The sequence below is a fragment of the Falco peregrinus genome, chromosome 4 (assembly GCF_023634155.1).
Source record: "Falco peregrinus isolate bFalPer1 chromosome 4, bFalPer1.pri, whole genome shotgun sequence".
NCBI classification, from domain to species: Eukaryota; Metazoa; Chordata; class Aves; order Falconiformes; family Falconidae; genus Falco; species Falco peregrinus.
Window position 1 is genome coordinate 122,362,799 of NC_073724.1, and position 19,746 is coordinate 122,382,544.

The following is a 19,746-nucleotide window of genomic DNA, read 5'->3' on the forward strand; positions in this document are numbered from 1 at the left end:
GGTGCCGCCTCCTCAGCTGGTTTGCAGCTGGCCACAGGGTCCCCCAGTGGGACCGGGGGTCCCAGGGAGCCTACCAGGGTCCCAGCGGTGGGGTGGGCACGGGAGATGCAGGCCAGCTGCTGAGGCAGCAAGAAGCCCCCTGGAAATGGATTTTGGGGCTTCTCCTGGGTCAGTGAGCAGCACACCATGCCCCCAGACCCAAAATCTTGGCCAAGGGAGGAGAGGGACCCCCGGGGGGCTGCTCTCCTGCCTGAAGATCCCTGGGCATCCAGGCTCAGCTGCTCCTGCCTTCCTGACAATTGCAGGCAGATGGGCAATAAATGGAAACCTCTGGAGCGATGGCATTTTGAAAGGCAGGAAATTAAAAGGAAGTTTCTTCAGGGTTTAAAAATACGAGGCACCTGATAGACCAGCCCCGAGGCCAGGGGGAAGGCAGGGGAGGCAGGCAGAGAGCCCACTCCCACCCCGAACCCCTCGCAGCCCCACAGTCGGGTGGGCAAACCCCAGGGGACATGCACGCTGGCACCGAAGCCACCATCCCCATCCCTGGCCCTGCCACCTCCCATTGCAACCCCAGCCGGAGCAGCCGGTGCAGGACCAATCCCACCAAGCACCAAACCCCGGCGCAGCTGACAGTATCGCCCCACGGCCACGCTGCGGAAAGCTCAGCACCACCAAGGCTGCCACCAGCACCCAGCCAGCCCTGGGGACGGCCATCCCTGTCCCTGTCCCCGGTGACCCCCAGCCCCACGGCCAGTGCACGACAGCCTTCCCGGAGCTCAGGGCGAGCTGCCGAGAGGAAACTTCTCCCTCGGCTGCCTGCATGGAGCAGGGGAGGACAAGTGCTGGCTCTCCTCTGGGTCAGGCTGACCTCATTTCTCAGCAGCCATTTCCATGGGAACCAACCACAACCATCCATACATTAGGGAATGCTGGCAGGGACGGCAGGGGAGTGCGGGCAGGGGAGCGTGGGCAGGAGAGGCAGGCATCGAGCTGTCCCTGCAGCCCAGGGCAGCAGCATCGCTCTCAGCACCACCAGGCAAGAGGCTGCTGGGGCCGGGGGCTGGCACCCACAGGTGCAGGGACCCAGGGACGAGGGGGTGACAGTGCACAAGCCACAGAGCCCCCAGCAAGAGCCCACATGGGTCTGTATCCACACTAGCACCCAGGATGGCATTTGCTCCCCCACCCCCGGGACCGGGGGGTGTGCAGCACAAGCCCCAAGGCCAACCGCGAGATGATGAGCACCTGGCTGTCCCGTTCTCTGCAGGCATGGCATGCTGCCCAAGGACAAACTCTGTCTCCTCTCTGGAGACATCTCAGGAGTGTTTGGGAGAAAACTTGTTTGTGCCCCTGCCCCAGTGCTGCCCAGCCCACCCCACCCCCCCAGCTCTGGGCCGGCAGGACAGGCAACTGCAGCACCCAGGTGCAGATAACACCCCAGTTCCTAAAACACCCTCTCCCATTCTCTGCCCGCTCTCCAGGTCATCCCCTGCTACTGGACCATCCTCGGGCCTCATGTGCCCCCACGTGGGGTAGCGGGGGTGCCACATCACTCCCCACACCCCCAAAAAACCCTGTGCAGCTGTGCCCAAACAATGCCAATCCCGCTCCGGGCAGGGTCATGCTGGTGCAATATCTGCCATTACAGAAGTGCCAACCAGCGCCTTATCTGCTGTCCCCCTCCACACCAGCAACCACACAGCTGGGGGGGTCAGGGGCTGATGTCCCACAGGCAACAGCACCCCAAAGCCAAACCTCTGCCAGGGCCACCACCACCTCCCTGAGCTCACCAGGTTGTGCTCAGCCCTGGCCAAACACAGAGAAGGAGCCTTTTGCCATCACCTTCTTGGACATCACTCACTGCCCTTCTACACCCCAGCCCAGCTGCTTGGGGGGCTGCTCTGTGGGGACCACGGCGGTGCAGCAGGAAGCAAGGGGATACAGGTGGGGTGGCATCATCCCAGAAATGCCAGGCAGTGCCATGGCAGAGGCCGATGGCACTGCCGGGTCCCTCACCCTGCCTGGGGCTGCTTGCTGCCTGCACGGGCAGGGATGCTCCAGCGTTAGCCTGGATGCAGCAAGTATCACCTCCAGCGTGGGCAAGCACCATCCAGACATGGGCAAGCATCACCGCAGACGTGGGCAATCATCACCCCACTGCTTTAGGTCCCTGAGCAGCCCAGCAGCATCTTCCACATGCCCAGGGACCTCCATGCTCCCCAACCACAGGCAGCCTGGGGCAGGTCCCAAACCATCAGGGCAGGGGATGGTGTTTTGGGGTGGGCAGCAACTCCCCTGGGGCTGTGGGCTCCACCACTCCCAGCCAGCGGGACTGAAGTCACTCAGGCTGGACACCCCATGGTCCCCAGGGGAACCCAAGGAGCCACAGCACAGGTGGCTCCTGGAGCTCACTGGCACGTGCCACTGGGCACGCAGAGCCGGCATCGGGGCTGGCCGGTGCCTGAGCCTGCACCGAACAGCCGCCACGGGGTGACTCACGCCTGCCTGCATCCGCCTGAATGCACCCCTTGTCTGCGCTGGCTCTCCTGCACCACGGCACCTCCTCCATCGCTGGCCCTGGCCAGGCTCTGGCCCCAAACCAACGCGCTGCCTGTGCACGCACCCCTCACCGAGCCCCAGCACAGGGCTATACCCTGCCATATACATCCTCGATAGGAATGAAGCACGGCCTATACATCTCCTGCTGTACACATCCTCTATGGGAACCAAGCACCAGCCTATACATCTCCTGCCATACACATCCTCCATAGGAACCAACCACCAGCCTAGACATCCCCTGCTATATACATCCTGTAAAGGAACCAAGCTCCAGCCCATACATTCCCTGCTGTACACATCTCTATAGGAACCAAGTATGTACCTGCACTGGAGTAATTCATCAATTTATCCACACCCTACTGTATAGATCCACAACAGTAATCAAGTGCTGGCACATACAGATCTACTGTAGTGGCAAGGTATAGAAACCTATATATACATATATATACACACACAGAGCTGCTGTATACAGCCACTGCAGTTACTCAGTACTGTCACAAGTATTCTAAGGTATATTTATGCATCATTTATACGTGTAATGTATACGCCACACATGCATCAGTGCACTGAGAGCGCGGGGGCCCCATGGGCAGCCCCGCTCCGGCACAGTCTGTGGGTCTCAGACGGGGGGCTCAGCCAGGGGGCGTAGCTGTGGTGTCACCACAGAGGCCCTGGGGAGCCACAGCGGGGCCTGATGGACCCTCAGCTGCCAGCACCCCGAGGATACGTCCCCGTCCCCTCCAACGCTGGGCACATCACCGCCAGCTTGAGCCAGGCCAGGTGTCCACTCGCCCTGGCATGCGGCTCAAGGGGGACATGTGCAGACCCCACAGCTGGTGGGCATGGCTGTGCCACCACTGAAACCCCCGGGGCAGCTCCGGCAGTGAATCCCAGCCCCAGAGCTCGCCCAGCAGGGCAGGAGGGAGCAGTGCCTCCCCGGTGCCACGCCGGGACTGGGCACCGCCTGCTCCCTGCTGCTGCCCACAGGCCCCGGGGGTCCAGTGATGCTCACACCATGATCCAGCTGCTGTTTGAGCCACCCAAACTTTCAGCATCTGCAGAACCCTCTGGCAAGGTGCCTCCTGGCCCAGCTGCTCCTGAGGGAGCCCGAGCAGCTCCCACTCTCCCTCGCCCCCCAACCCAAGCTACCCACCGGGGCTGGGAGGAGGCGGCCAGCCCGGCTGCTCAGCTCCTGCGGGGGGTTGGGGGGGAACGGCTCCCCAGGCAAAGGGAAACAAAGCAAGCAAAGCGAGAAGCAGAGGAAGGGAACGCTGGCTGGGTGCGCTGGCGCAGGGGGGGTCCCAGCCGCCCACCGTGGTGGCACACGGAAAGTGTGGTGATGCCACAGCTTTTCCTCTCCGCGGAAGCCAGTGCCGCCGGCAGCTGGCCTGCCAGCCACTTCTGCCCCAGCAAAGCCACCGTGCCGTGCCGTGCCGTGCCGTGCCGTGCCAGCGCAGCTGGTGACCCACAGCCCTGCGCTACCGACCCAAGCCCTGCCGGACCCAGCGGCCCCGGGCGCGGGCAGGGGCAGGCGGCAGCCGGCCGAGCGCGAGGAGGCCCGGCACGCACGTCGCGGCGGGCAGCGCTCGTTTCCCGTGCCAAACCCCCGGCAGCCCCGTCCGCCGCGTCCCGCACACGCGCTGCAGCCAGCGCGGGGGCAGCGGTGACAGCCCTACCTGGGCAGGCAGCCGGGGACCCCGGCAGGGTGGGATGCGGCAGCGCGGGGGGTGGCCGGCGAGGTGATGCCCGCGGGGAGCGGAGCTCGTCACCCCGAGCACTTCCTGCCCCTGCTCGCCCACGAGCAAAACTTCCTGAGCCGGCCGCGGCGCCGCATGGCCGCACCGGTCCAGTGCCGGGGCAGGGTGAAGAGTGGCTCGGGGGGGATTTTGACCACCTCGGTCCAGAAATGCAGCGACGGGGACAGTCCCCGGGGCTGCTGGGACAAGGACGGCTTCAGTGGTGAGCCGGATCCCGGAGCCCCCGCGGATGGGTGCCCCCCCCCCCCGCCCCGCCAGCTGCCCGAGCCCCCTCCTCAGCTCCTGCTCCCTGGCTGCATCGGCGCCAGGTGGGGGGCAAAGCACGGGTCGGGGGGGGCACCTCTGCCCACCTCACCCAGGCAAGAACAGGGGTTCCGCAGCTGGGACAGAAACACAGGCAGCCTGGGAGGTACATCCACCAGCCCCCCCATTCCCATCCCATACCCCTCGGGGCAGGGGGTCACATCCAGCACCACCACCCCCAGGTGGTGCAGTGATGGGGAAAACACCCCCCTGCCCCGGGAGCAGGGCTCTGCCTCCCCTCGGGGACCACCTGGGGTCCCCCCAGCTCAAGCAGCACGATCCTTGGTGGGATCCTGGGGGGTGCACGCCCGGGGGCAACCGCAGCATCACCCCCCAGGGAGGCCATGCAGCCCCGCTCAGCATCCCAGGTGCAGCCACCACATCACCCCCTTCACCCCAGGAGATGCTTGCACCCAGCGGCGCCGTTCTCCCCCCGATTGCCAGAACCCTCCTCCCCCTCGGCTCTGCAGGATTTTGGGGTGCAGCAGCCATGGCACGGTGTGGGGGAGGGGGATGCTCTGGCAGCTGCAGCAAAACCAGCCTGGCCTTGGTGCAGCAAATGCTGCGCTTACAGGGAGGTGCTGCGGCTCGGCCGGAGGGCGGGGGGGCACAGGGGGGACACACATGATGTGAAGGGAGGACTGCGAGCACTGCTCTCACCAAACCCCAGCTTGCTCTCGTGTCATCCGGCCACAGCAGCCACCTGCTCCCGGTCCCCCTGCCCCTCCCCCCCCGGCAGCTCGCTGCCCGATCCCACGGCGTGTGGTGGGCTCCCCGGGCCTCCGCGGGGGGGGCGCGCAGGGCCCAGCACAAGCCAGGCTGGGGTGACCGGGTGGCCGCACCCACCCAACAACAAAATAAATATATCGGCCCCCCCGGGAGCCGCATCGAGACGCCGCAGCGCCTGGCACCCAGGGAACCTACGGCCAGGATGTGCCCCCCCCTCACGCTGCCTCCCCCCCCCCCCCCCCCCACGCCCGGAAAGAGGATGGGGACAAAGCTGGGGTGTCGCTGGGGCACCCCGCCACCAGGACAGCGTGACACTAGAGGGCACCGCTGGCCCGGACACCAGCAGCCACAGCTCCTCCCGTCACCTCCCCACCCTGCTGGGGCCCCCCAGGAGATGTGCTGGGGACTGGGGGCTGGAGGTACCCCCAGGGGATGTTCTGGAGCTGGGTGTGGTGGAACCCCAGGAGAACTGCTGAGGCTGGGGGGGCTGGGGGTACCCCCAAGGAGATGTGCTGGGGCTGGGGGAGCCTGGGGGTATCCCCAGGAGGTGTGCTGGGTCTGTGGGGGGACCCCAGGAAATCGGCTGGGGGTGATAGCGGGGTGTGGATACCCCTAGAAGATGTGCTGGAGCTGGGGGAGGACCCCAGAAAATGGGATGGGAGGATGTAGGTACCCCCAGGCAACCCCTGCCATCCCCACTTGCACCCACCCAAGGATCCCACCCCCATCACAGCAGCCTCCACATCCCGGGGGACCCCACTGCCTCAGAGCACCCCCAGACTCAGCCCCCCTGCAGCCCCCTTACCTCCTGTGGGACATGGCTCTGGGGGGCAGCACAGGCGGGCGGGCAGGCGGCGGGGGGGCCTGCAGAGACTGGCATTTGGCTTCCAGCTGGTGACGCTTGGCTGGCAGCGGTGGCAGGGGGGGTCTCACCCTGCTTTCGGTCAGGGGCTTCTTGGTGAGGGCTGGCGGTGGCGAGGGCACCTTCGGGGCTGGGGGGTGGCTGGGGGGCGGGGGCGGGGGCTTGGGGCTGCCACCCGTTAGCGAAGGGGAGAATTTGAGGGGGGGGCGGCAACCCACCCTGGGTGGGATGGGTGGGGGCAGCTGGGCGAAGCTCACAGCCCCCTCCGGCTCCAATAGTGGGGACCCACCAGGCACCGCCGGGCACCGGGATTCTGGCTGCTCCGGCTGCTCCGGCTGCTCCAGCTGCCCTGGCACTGTCACGGAGCTCAGGCGAAAGATGTGGCGTTTCATGGGCACAGGTTTCCTGGCGGGGGGCTGGGGGGTCCCAGCTGGCGGGGTCACCTCAGCAAAGGCTTTCTGCAGTCCCAGGAGAATGCGGCGGCGATGGCCAGGCAGCACCACGCCAAGGTGGGTGAGAGCCTCGTCTGTCAGTGCCCGGCAGTCCCACACTGTCCACAGCTCGCTCTGCTGGAAGCTCTCCACATACTGGTCCAGGTGGAGGGCAGCCAGCCAGGTGGCCACCAGCAGAGACCCCCCCTCCTCCATGGCAGGGCCCCGGCCGCAGAGACCTCAAACCGCTCAGTGCATCCCCTGCGTCCGGCGAGGCTCAGGACAGCATCAGGACCTGGGGATGGAGACAACAGGGATGAGCCTGGGGTCAGGCTTGGTCCTAAACCACGCACCAGCCACAGCCCAGGGTCCCAAAACGTTTCCCAGTGAAGCTGCCTGGTTCTCAGAGCAGCTCCTCACCTCTGACCACCCTGTGCTCCCAGCAGGATCTGGCACCTGGACCCCTGAACCGAGGGGGGCTGCAGGGACCCAGGAATGCTGGAGGGTCCCAGTTTAGGCATCTAAGTGTAGACGCCATCCCCATCGAGGCTCGCCAGAGCCGCGGCCCTGGCGCACTCCCCAGCCACAGCATCACGCCATGCATGGGGAGTGATATGTGGGGTGAGGGACAGGGCAGGGTGGGGGTCCCACGCTGGCCATGAAGCCCCCGCAGCCAGACCCCAGAACAAGGAGGAGGCAGCAGAAGCCACTGGGACATAGCGGTGGCAGTGCTGAGGGGCAGCGGGGTGTCCCAGGCACCTGGTGGGGGTGACGCCAGATTCTGGGGACAGGGGGCAGTTGCTGGCAGCTCCCCCAGATGCAGGTCCCTGCTCCAGCCCCCGTTTATATCAGCCTCGGGATCCGACCCTGCACAGGAGTGCATGTGGCAGTGCCAGAGGATGCTGGGGCAATTATGGTCTAATCGATGGGAAGTGGAGGTGACGCATCAATATCTGCAGAACTGCTGCAGATGGGCAGGCAGCCCCCACCCCCACCCCGAGAGCCCCCCGCCCTCCCTGCTCCCAGCCTCTGCCTGAGCAAGCCAGGGCGGAGAGACGGAGAGACGTGGACAGACAGATGTGTCTGGGAGGCAGCACCTCACCGGTGCCAGACAAAGCCTCTTCACATGGCAATGGGACGCTGAGAGGAGCTCCCAGGCCCTCTCCCAGGCTGTCCCCAGCCCAGTCAAACCCACAGGTCACAAAATGTTGTCCCCTCAAGCCCCAAGAGAGCAAGAGCAATCACAAACTCGCAGTGATTTGCAGCCTGCTTGGTCCTCAGTTGGTCTTAAATCTGGTTTGGGGGTGAGCTCAGGGCTTTTGGACAGGGGCCAGATCCTGATCACTGCATGCAAACACGGTCCTTGCTGCCCACTGTCCCCAGTCTGAGCAGTGACAAGGTGCTGCTGCTGGAGACCCCAACTCAAACCCCTCCTCGCAGCCCACGTGCCCACCATGGCATCACCCCTGGCTCCCAGCCTGGCCTTGCAGCCCCAGCTGTCCTCAGCAACCCTCTGCATTGCTCCAGCACAGCACCCTGGAGTGCACCCACCTGGCAAAGCACCCTTGGGGCACCTGGAGGTTGGGTGGAGGGGGGACACAGGGGCTCACTCGGTGTGCCAGGTCTTGGCGGACTCTGGGAGGGCAGCAGGGCACCGGTGCCACACCATAGCCACCAGCAGGGATGAGCCCACTTATCTCACCGAGCAGCAGGTACGGGACCCCCTGACCTTTCCACAGCCCCCCCCCCCCCCCCGCAGCCCAGCTGTCTGGGTGGGCACAGGAGCCCGGGCCAGGAGGCAGACCCCAGCTATGCCAGCGCATGGGCTGCACTCCTTGCGGCACTGCCGGTGACCCCAGAACACATCTTATTTTTGGTTTGCCAGAGGCTTTTTTAGACCCGCTAAATAGGAGCCAGAGGATTTCCTGGTGCTGTAAATAGGCCGACCATGAAATCTGCCCGTCAGAGTCACATTTTCTCTGACTCAGGCAGCTCCGGGCCCGGAGCCTGCCTGCAAGGGCTCAGCCTCTTCCCGGTGCTAACAGGGCACAGCCCAGCTCAGCAGAACCCCGTGGCACCCTAGGGTCCCCGCCGTGGGTCTCAGCAGGCAGCCCCCATGCCTCCAGACACAGGCATCCCAGCGTTGCCGCAGGGGTCTGGCTGCGGTGCCTCTTCCCTGGCACCTCCTGGCACAGTTTGGCTTTGCTTCAGGCTGCAAAAGCCACACGGCCATCTCCGGCTGAGGAAGGAGCAATGGGGACCCTGGGGCCAGCTGACCCCTGCAGTTCTGTGCTGGCTGCACCTGGGAAACCTGCAGCACCCAGGACCTTCTCACTAGTCCCAGTAATCCTAACCAGCAGCATAAAAATCCCTGAAACAGCATAAAATCCCCACACATGCAGACCAGCCCTTCCCCTCTCCCACCTCCACAGCTAAAAAAAACCCCAACCCATCTATTATTAAAAATAGACAAGTGATGGCGCTGGGTGACATTGCAGTCACAGGATGTCCGGTGCTGCCTGCACAGGCAGGCTCACCCCCTGGCCAGGCACTGTCTGTGGAGGAGCAAAGGGAAACACGGTGGCACCGGTGGGGGGGTCCCACGTGTGACCCCTCCCAGCAAGGGTCACTGTGAGCATTACCCATTGCCACAGGTGACAGCAGCCTCAGCTCTGTGCCGAGACCATCAGAGCTGCGGGGAGCCAACCCACCTCCAGCAGCCAGGAATTTGGGATGTCAGGGGGTGGGCACAACATGAGCCCCCCTGCACTGCGGGCAGCCTGGCCAGGAGGAGAGGCATGCGCAGCAGTGGCACCGGTGGCACCACCAGTTCGGCTTGGGCAGTGAGTGGGAAGCAGATGGGTTTGTGCTGTGCCGCTGGTGTGGGGCACCTCTTCCCATGCCCCCCCAGTTGGGACAAACCCTGTGCCACTGCGAGGGGCCACTGGCACTGCCCCAGCACCACACATGTGCCAACGAAGCTCTGGAGTGGCCGTGGAGACTCACTGCTGCTCAATGGGGACCAGGGACAAAGCTTCACCGAGGGACCCACTGGGTCCCCGGTGAGCTGGCCTGGCAGCTCACCGTCACTCCCCAGCCCTTCGCCCTCGCCAAGTAAATCATTCATGATGACCTTGCTGGGTTCCCTCCTCCGGTCATTAATCATTTAACCTCTGTCCAAAAAGAGACAAGGCAATTCCAGAAACAAAACCAACCCGGAGAGCTGCCGTAACCCAGCTGGCTGCTGGGGACCGGGGGGGTCACCCCAGCCCTGGCCCCCACCGCCCCTTTCGGCTCCCAAAGCCTCGCTGTGCTTACCCACCGCATTCCTCCCCGGGATTAGGCAACTCGGCCGAGGCTGTTTTGTAAGAGACTTAAAGGCTGTAAGAGTGGCGTGACGAGGGGCAGGCGAGGGCTGAAAACCGCCCCCGGGACCAGGCCAGCGATGGGCAGCTGCCTGCGAGCCGGGAGGGTGAGCTGGGGTGCCAAAACATGCCACGGGCTGGCAGTGGCCAGGGACAGACCCCGCCAGCCCCATCCCAAGCCCACACTGCCCTCGGGGTCCCCATGCTGGGGACAGAGGACCGAGGGGGGTCTGGGGGTGGCCCCCATTGTCCCCATAGTCTGGACCAAGGGCTCAGCCACCCCCTCTTCTCTGAGAGGGGTACTGAGTGCTTTTCTGGGGGTTCCCACAGCCACCCCTTCCTCACCAGCCCCACTCAGATGCCCTCAACTTAGTGGAGGGTTTTGGATGCTCTTTTCCCCTGGTCACCTGCATGCAAGCCCTGGGAGAGCTGAGCATCACACTGAGCTCCTGGGGCTCCACCGCCACCAAGGGACCCTCTCCCTGTCGCTCCCATCTCCCTGCACCAGCATCCCCAGCCCCGGGAGAACCCTGTGTCCAGGCTTCCTTTCCAAAGCAGAGTCAAGCAAGAAAACAGCTGTGCCCCCCGCTTCTCGCCCCACCTGGCACCCCAGCCCCACATGTGTCAGCCGCCCAGAAGCACTAAGTAGCACTGCCAGCATGGAGAGGTGGCCCTGGCACACACCAACACAAACCAGCCGCTCCGTTTAAGGCTCCCCCAGCACCGGGGCTGCAGCTTCCCTGCCTGAGGGTCTGTGCCGGGGTTACGTGGCACATCCCCACGGTACAGCAGGCACAGGCAGGAGACCCCGTGCCCCCGGTACTGCAGGGATGTGCCCATCCTTCGCCCACCGCATCCCAACCGCTGCTGTTGGGGCTGTGGGGCTCCCATCCTACAAAGCAGAGGAGGTGGCTCTAAGGGCAGCAGGAGCGTGCACGGCAGTAATGAGGGCCAGGCTCACCAGATTGAAGAGCTGCATGTGTGATGGGCAGCATGGTGGGCTCTGATTGAGGACGGCAGCCAAGCACGCTGCCTTCGCCGGCTCCGGCAAAGCCATGACCACCACAGGTGTGACTGCACACAGCCCTCCTGCACACTGGCAGCCCCATGGCACCCAGCTAAAATCATCATTACACCTAACGAGGTGCTGGGGAGTCAAGCAGATTGACCAGGGCCGGTCAGCGCGTTGGCGGCAGAGCTGAACCGAGTGGCTCCGGCAACAGCTGGGCTCATGGCAGCACTATCCCCGAGCACCAGCCAGCCAAACCGCGGTCAGCCAACAGCTCCTCCCTGCCTGTCCCTCCAAGGGCACCCAAGCTAGCAGCCACGGGTTGGAGGAAAACCAGCACAGCAACCCGTCAGGCATGCAGCACCAGCTTGATGAGTCTAATTCCCATCCCAATTCCTCCTCCAGTGCCGGCAACCCAGCAGGCAGGGCAGGCAAACCCTGCCTACACCCCAGCATTCCCCTTTCCCAGGCCCTTGGGCTCATTAATCAAGGAGAGCTAATTAAAGCGGGCAAAGCACAGTACCTCAGCTCAGCTGCGGGAGGTGGATGGGGCGAGCTGGCCAGCATGCCCGCAGCCCATGCCCGGCTCCCCGGCGGCTTGCGGAGGGGGTCTCTGCCTGCCCAAGGACTTCCTCAAATGCTTCCTTGGTGATCGAGAACTTGCTGAAGAGCCGAGACGGGCGTTACGAGCCTGGCGCACGCACGGCGGGATGTGTTGCAATAACTGCTCATTCGCAGCTCACCACCGTGCTGCAAGAGCTTCACGGCCCCGGTAAAACCAGTAGTATCTCAGCACGCTAGAGGAGCCCCCACCACAGCCACCATGGGAGAGGAGGAAGCAGGACCCCTGTGCCGGGTGAGCCCCGGCTGATGGTGTGACGGGGCTGGGCCTTCGGCAAGAGAGGAAGGAAGAAACTGGGGGGGGGTGGTCCCCGGAAAGCGGCGTGGCACGGCTAGCCGGTACTGCAGCAGGGACCGGGGCACCAAGGACGGGGTGTCCTGGGTCTGGCAGGACAAGCTGAGCCTTGGCCACCAGTGAAGAAGGGATGAGCCGCCAGGTGGCTGCCACGTCCCCACCACCCCAGGACCCCCGTGGACCCCACCGGGAGGGAAGTGAGCCCTCACCCCTGGGGATCCTGGTGGGCACCAAGGACACGCAGCCAGGTCGGGGGGGGGCCCTGTGGGAATGAGGTTGGACATCGATGGGAAGGGGGCTACTCAGCCGCCACGGTCCTGGCCACATTGGGCAACAAGCCTTGCACCGAGGTGATTTTTACCCCTTTCTGCCTCAATTAAGAAAGGATCCTGAGCTGGGACCGTGGCCGTCTGGGACTGGGCCAATGTCCCCAGTGTCCCGGGGGTCCCGGGGGATGGACCCATCCTGGCAGAGGAGCCCACAACTGACTTGCCTGCAGCTGCCGCAGCCACTGATGCTCTCGGCTGGGAATTGAAAGCGCCGCATCCTCACACCGAAACTTGCCGGCACAAATCCTTGGCGAGCAGAGAATGCCCAAAAGCAGAAGCAGGGTCCTGGGACCGTACTGAGCCTTGGCTCCCGGCAGCACTGCACCCCACAGACCTCCCACCGAAACTACTCCGGCACTTCACCTCGACAGAGTCCCATCAGTTCAGCAGCTGCAAAGGTCTCGCTTTGGGAAGACGAAGCTGTTTCATTTTCAAGATCTCACAGCGGAGCCCAGGCCAGTAAATACAACATGCAAACAAGATTCAAATGCACTGTGCTCCAGGCAGCATTCAGAAATCAAGTCAAATCTTGCAAAGTCATCAAAATCAAGGAGTGGAAAAGGTTCTTCAGAGCCTCTTCCTCCTGCCAGCAATTCAAATCTCAAAGTGCTTCATGTTTACGCAGCCAGGACTGGCCCCCCAGCCTCGCTGCAGGCTGCTGGGGCTGCTTTATAGCTCATACACACCCTGCTTTCCTCCAAGGCCATCCCGGGCTGCCAAGGTCCCAGCGGTGGGAACGGCCCAAAGGCAGCCATGCATGGAGGTGAGGGGTGTGCACGGCGCTGCGGGGGTGCACGGGGGTGAGGGGGTGCGGGGGTGCGTGGCTGAAACTGGGGGGTGCCTGGCTGATACTGGGGGGTGCAGGGCAGCGTGGGGAGTGCAGGGCAGCTGAGGATGGGCTCGCCCGGTGCCCAGGGGCGTTGCAGCAGCTGGGAGGGGAGAGCAGCAGGAGGGAAAGCCATGAGCCGAGACCCACAGGACAGGCTGTGGGCAGTGGGATGGGGCAGCTCGGGGGGCGCTCCCCCCTGCTCTGATGTACAGTGGGAGGAAGTCAGTGAGGAGGGTGATGAGGAGCGTGATGAGGAAGGCAATCAGGAAGGCATCAGGGACAAGGGGGCAGGGAAACAGGGGGTTCCTCATTTTCCCAAGGGCCCTCCTGTGTTTCCCTTCTCCCCCTGAAAGTAAAACCCAGGAAGGTGAAGTGTGCCCTGGGCTGTGGCGCCCATGAGGGCACATGAGCTCTTGGCATCTGGGGCATTGCCGCCTGCCTTACAAAGCCAGCCAGAAAAGGGGCAAATCCAGCAAAAAATGGGGCAAATCCAGCAAAAAAAGGGGCAAAACTATCTGGCAACTGATGTCCCTGCCCAACTGAGCCCCGACTGGGATGCTCTCAGCTCCTGACACACTTTCTGGAAGCTGCCTGCAAAATAGGTCAGGAAACCATACCCCACGTGCACAGCCCTCCCCCCTGGCAGCCCTGCTGGGCACAGCGCTGCCCCCCATCTCCTGAGGTCCTGTGATGGCCGGGGGGGGGACCATGCTGAAAGAGGGGCTGCAGCTTGGGGGTATCAGCACCTATCCTGGGGGGCACAGCACCTCCATTCTCCGTGGGAATCATCCATGGCACCCAGCACACAGCATCAAAACCAAGTCGGCCCGTGTTTCACCTTCCCGAAAGCGGGAAGTGAAAGTCTCTTGGTGAAGTGCTCGACGGCTCCAGCTGTGGCTGGGGGGGCCCTTTGCCAGCCCTGCTGTGCTCCTGCCTCCTCTTGGTGCAGCCGACACCCATGGCACAGGCCCCGTTCCCTGCCAGGACCCCCCAAAACCCTCTGCCTGGAAAGAGCTGGCTCAGCAGGGTGCAGCAGCACCCCAACCCCATGCACAGCCCCCCCCAGCAGCCAGGGCATCCCCACGCACCCCCCGCCACCACGGCAACCCTGGCAAGCTGCAGCGTGTGGCTGTGGCCAGCAGGCACAGAGGGATGGGTACCCCCAACCGCATGCACCTGCTCCCCACCTTTGCAGAAGCCTTTCTGAACAACCATCCCCCCCCCCCCCCTCACCTGCAGATTTGGGGTGTCCAAGTGCCATCCCGGCCACTTGCTGGGTGCCCAGAACCGGGGCAGCACTGCCTGCCTGCACCACGGGTCAGCAGTGTGGGCAGGAGGAAGAGGAGGAGGAAGGCCATGCCAGAGGTGGGGGGCACAGCAGCACTTTCTCACCTGCCCCGGGCTGGGCAGGAAGCCCCATATTATTTTTAGACTATATTTTTTTCCCCTCAAGTGTGACGTTCGTGCCATGCGGCAGGCAGCAAACCAGAAGGGGAGACAGGCGAGGACCCACCCCAGCCACCCCCTGCCACATTCCACCTCCAGAGGCTTCTGGCTCTGCGTTTTAATGATTCCACAGCTCACATCCATCTGCAAAACCTCCCACAGCACTAACACCCCAATAGCCACAGGGTCCCCACAGCAGGACCCTCCCCAGAGCCACCTGCAGCCCCTGGCACCTGGTGACAGTGAGCGCAACCCTCCCAAGCTGATGAAATGGGACTTGATTTGGCCAGGGACGGGGGGGAAGGGGCACAGACAGGTGGCCCAGGGTGGTAAAAACACGGCACGCATCCCGCTCGGCTATGGGATGGGGCTGGCTGTGCCGCCCTGCCTGAGGAGAGACGTGAGATGCCAGCATGAGGGAGCATCGCTCCCTGCCTTCCCTCAGACACCCCCAAGATACCCAGGCTCACCCCCTCAGTGGATTTTCTAGGTTCTGGCAGCAAACAACCTGCTTTTGCAGGGACGTGGGACACAGAGGGATGCAAAAACCCCAGTATTGCTATAAATATTCCCATCCCCGCTGTCCCGGCTGCTTGCCATAACAGCTCGGCCCCCGTAGCTGCGCTGCAGAGAGGAGCACCCCCAGAAAACAACGGGCAGCTCTCAGAGGGGCTTTCCCTGGCGCAGACGTGACCTTCCTCCCAACACCGGTCCTGCCACCCCCGTGGGAGCTGCTGGTCAGCCCCAGCACGGCACCCACTCGCAGCACCCAGGGCTGCTGCGCGGGGCCAGCCGTGCCCTCAGAGGTGGGTTTTTTAGGGTTGAAGAGTGCAAATTAAAATTGCAAGCCCAGTGGCAGTGCCAGAGCCCGGCAGACACCCCCCCACAGCAAGGGACCCCAATGCAAGACATAGCCCCCGGCCCCCCGAGCATCATCCCAATGGTCCCGGGGCCGCGGCAGCAGTGAGGCGATGCAAGGAGCTGGCTCGCCGTTACCGGAGGACGAAGCGGTGACTGTCTCGGTTCCAGCCACGCGGCGCTGGCAGCCTGTGCCCAGGCAATTCTTCAGGCCTTGCCAGACATACCAGGACACAGCAAGGAAGAGGAGGAGGAAGGCGAGAGAAACCCACCGACGGCATTGCCCAGTGTTTGGGCAGTGTCGGCGGCAGTCAGCGCGGCACGGGTGCTGCTGGCAGGGGTCCCGGTGGCCCCGGCACAGCCGCAGCTGCCGGCGTTGTTTGGCTGTGAATTGGGACGCGCTGAGCTGGTTCTCAAAGAGAAAACAAATCTGCCAGCCGGGCCCTCCGGGTCCCGCTCTCCCAAGCTTTACCCCTCTGTCACCAGCCCACAAGGTGGATTGAGCTGGGGTGAGCTGGGGATGATCTGGGTTATACTGGAATTGAGCTGGGAGTGCTGGGGTTGAACTGGGGTAGTACTAGGGTTGAGCTGGGATATGCTGAGATTGAGCTGGGGTGTGCTGGGAACAAGGTGGGGTGTGCGGGGGGTGAGCTGGGGTATACTGAAATTAAGCTGGGAATACTGGGGTTGAACTGGAGTGTACTGGGGATGAGCTGGGAATGAGCTGGGAATGAGCTGGGGTCTACTGGGGTTGAGCTGGGGTGTGCTGAGGATGACCGGGTATACTGGGGTTGAGTTGGGGTCTGATGGGGATGAGCTAGGGTATACTGGAACTGAGCTGGGGTGCACTCGGGATGAGGTGGGTGTACTGGGGTTGAGCTGGGATGTGCTGGGGTTGAGCTGGGGTGTACTGGGGCTAATCTGGGACATGCTGGTGGTACATCCAGCCAGGGGGCACGGCCCTGTCACAGCTGAACAATTTTGGAGCAGGGAGCAGGGTGCAGCCTATCCCCCACCCCCCCGCAGCTCAGCATCCCCCCTGTGCCCCCACCACACGCACAGCCCAGGGAAGTAGATGCCCTGGCAGCATGTGGGGCAGCGCAGGACAAGCATGACCCCCCCCAGGAGAGAAACCACAGCCAAGGAAGTGGCAGGGGGGTGTCCCCCAGACTGGGTTTCCACCCCCCAGCCCCCCCCTCCCCCCCCCAGCATTGCCCACCCCAGCAGGCAGAGACACAGGGAGCAAAGCCGCGGTGAGAGGAGCACTGAGTACCTCTGTTCAGCGGCGGCCGGGGCTCCAGGGAGGATGCTGAGGTGCTTCCCGTAGTGGGCAGGGCCCCCCCAGCCAGGCCTGGGCTTGTTCCCGCATGGAGGAGCTTTGGCTGCCTCATGGAAATGCGAGACAGGGGAAAACCGTAGGGACTTTCCCCAAAAAGAGAAAAAAAAAAAAGAAAAGAAAAAAAAAAAAAAAGGATTATGATTGGGTTTTTTTCCTCCCCACCCAGTTCCCAAGGCCTCGGCAAGGGGAAAAAATGAAGCGGGATGTTTTGGGGAGGGGGCGGGAGACACGAGGTTCCCACAGGCCCCCTGCATGGCTCCCCACGCCGGGGGCTGCGAGCTGGCCCCAGCAGACCGCGCTTAGCGCTGCCCGGACAATGCTCCTTTCATGCCGCAGAGCAGCTCGGGGACGGGGACACGCTGGCTGCCTGCTCTCGGGGGGGGGGGCACGGTCCCCGCGATCTCGGCCCCTCGCCCACGCGAGGCCATTAATTGCCCTGTGCAAAGGGGGGCCGGGCACAGCAGCACCCGCTTGCTGATGCAGCAGGCTCAGCCCCACATTTAGGGGATGGTGCTCTGCTGGGGTTCAGCCAGCGGGGCCGGTGTCTGACTCCCCCAAAATGCACCTCTGCTGCCTGCATCGCCCCACTCCCCACGGCCATTGTAGCTCCCTGCTCACAGCATCCCCCCGCTCACAGCATCCCCCTGCTCAAATCATCCCCACTCCCCACGTCCATTGCATTCCCACTCACAGCATCTCCCTGCTTGCAGCATCCCCCCGCTCGCAGCCTTGCCCCACCAGCAGCATCCCCGCTCCCCATGACCATCATATCCCCCCACTGAAAGTACCTACATCCCCCATGGCCATCATATCCCCTGGCTCGCAGCATCCAGTCCCCACAGCCATTGTATCCCCCCTCTTGCAGCATCCACATTCCCCATCGCCATCGTATCCCCCTGCTCACAGCGTCATCCCACTCGCAGCATCCCCCCCATTTGCAGCATCCCCACTCCCCAGGTGCTTGGAGCACTGTGGGTCCCCTCCCCAAAGCCTTCAGCCAAAGACGAGGGTGCGGTGGCCTCCCCCAGGTCACCGGGCTGCACACGCTGTAGGGCACCGCGGCCCCCGGGATGGGCAGCAATGCCAAAGGCTCATCCCTGCGGAGCCAAAGCCTCACAGACATTCCCAGCAGCATTTCGGGGATCCCTATGTCCTCCCCAGACAGCAGCAGGACAGAACCAACACAGCACCGAGCCCCCAGCACAGTCCTCGTGCCCAGTGGATCCGTGTCCCCCCTGCCCTGCCCATGGCCCGCAGCCTACCTGAGCCCCCGGTGCTGCCCAAAGCCCCCTGGGCACACAGCTCTTCCGACACCAGCTGCTCTCCGGAGCATCCTCTGCTCCCTTGTGAAGCCATTTCTTCTCACAGCCCCCCTGACACTGAGTCCCTGGCAACACCTCCCACGGGCAAAAAAACTAAAAATCCCCCTGCGGGGGGCTTTGCCCCCCTGATTCGCCCCCACCGTGTGTCCCCCCAGCACCGGAGCCACCCGCGGTGCATCCCTTGCTCCGTTACTGCCCCGCACGGAGGTGGAGTGGGTGCTGGCTCCCTTTTTAATTGCGTCCTATTTTTACCGGCAGTTTGGGAGAGGTGCGGGAAGGATGGGGAGGATGTGGCAAATCAGAATTAATGGATGAAATCGGCAGCGAGTCCCCAGTGCCCGGTATGGTCCCACGTGTGACAGCACTAGTGGGGCACGGCTGGCGTCACCCCAGCCAGGCCCTGAGCCAGAACCTGGCACGCACCCATCCAGCAAGACCCTGGCGTGCAGAGAGAAGTTTGGGGTCTGCTGAGATGTGGGGTGCCCAGAGCATCAGGTGGGGTTGGAATGGGGGGGCTGCACTGGCCATAACTGCATGCACTGGTAGCTGTGCCCCACGGGGAGTGGGGGTCCCAGGGCTGAACCTGCAGAGCCACACTCCCCAGGGGAGTGCTGGGCTCTCCCCCGGGATGGAGCATCCTCTCTGCCCTCACCCGCTGCTCTGGGCACCCCAATGCCTCACAGACCCCGAACCCCTCCCTGCACCCCAAACCTCACACCCCAGCATGGCAGATCCTCTCCTGGTCCCAGCTGAGCTTTTGCAGCCCACACTGAGAGTGGGGACACCCACGGTGGGGCCCCTCTCTGCAGCACCAGCACTGGCTGCATGCCTGGGAGCAGTGACCCCCCCCAGGTGTCCCGTCGTCCCCCCACCCATCCCCGGAGCATCCCCGCACTGGCCTGACTGGGCAGCTGTGGGCTCTGCTGGAGGCTCCAAGCTGGGAGGCTCCTGGGTACCAGAGGGGGGAACAGCAGTGGGAGGGGGGGAAGGAAAAACCCTTCCCAGAATTAAATAAATAAAAAGCAGCTCTGGCAAAGCCCAGCAGCAGCTGGCTGTCCGCTGCCTGCTGCCCGCTCAGGCACCCCCCCCAGGCACCCCGTCATCCTCATCCTCTTCTTCATCACTTCCTCATTGCACGCCCCATGTTCTGCATCCCACCGCCCTGGCTCAGGCCCATGGCTCTGGGGGTCCGGCAGCCCAGGAGGGTCCCCTGCTTGGGGGGACGCTGCTTTGAGGTTTCCTGGCAAGTATCAGGAAGAAAGATGAAGGTTTCAGGGTTACCAAAGGTTCATCCTCCCCAGCTCCATCTTCCCCCATTGCCGCTGAGCGTGCATCCCGTCGGACACTGGAGAACCCCCCCACGGAGCCAATGGCTGCAGCGAGCCAGGCACCGTGGATGGCCGCATCCTGAGCAGCGGAGCTGGGGGGGATTCGCCTCTCCCTGCCACCTGCAGGGCTGGGAGCCCCCCCAGTCTCAGCTCCAGGTGATTACCAGACACTCACCATTTCCACTTTTTATTCCCATTTTAAGGCCTTTCAAAGCTCCTTGTAGAGGTGGAGAAAAGCTGGAGAAGCCAGGGATGCACCCCCAAATAGAATCCCCTGCAGCCCCCTGACCCAGAGGTGTTTTTGGTGGGGCTGTACCCCAGCTGGGGTGGTCCACAGGCGGTACTGGTGTTATTCGTCTGG

General features: G+C 63.7%; 1 protein-coding gene across 11 annotated transcripts in view; it reads right to left on the minus strand.

Annotated features, from left to right (window-relative positions):
• Positions 1-16,785, minus strand: part of ARAP1 (ArfGAP with RhoGAP domain, ankyrin repeat and PH domain 1) — a 44,160-nt gene extending 27,375 nt beyond the window's left edge. For 8 of the 11 annotated variants that reach the window (XR_008747120.1, XR_008747119.1, XM_055803252.1 and 5 more), the window contains exons 1-2: positions 11,542-12,112; positions 6,157-6,939 (exon numbers count right to left, since the gene is read on the minus strand). Coding sequence is in view for 8 of the 11 variants with exons in the window: in XM_055803252.1 (XP_055659227.1) it covers positions 6,157-6,860 (704 nt within the window). In the remaining 3 variants the exon portion in view is untranslated. Of the gene's footprint in view, positions 1-4,238; positions 4,324-6,156; positions 6,940-11,541; positions 12,113-12,427; positions 12,565-16,669 lie in introns of those variants that run through there. The other 3 variants (XM_055803248.1, XM_055803247.1, XM_055803256.1) reach the window with 3 other exon arrangements.
• Positions 16,786-19,746: the final 2,961 nt, after the last annotated feature.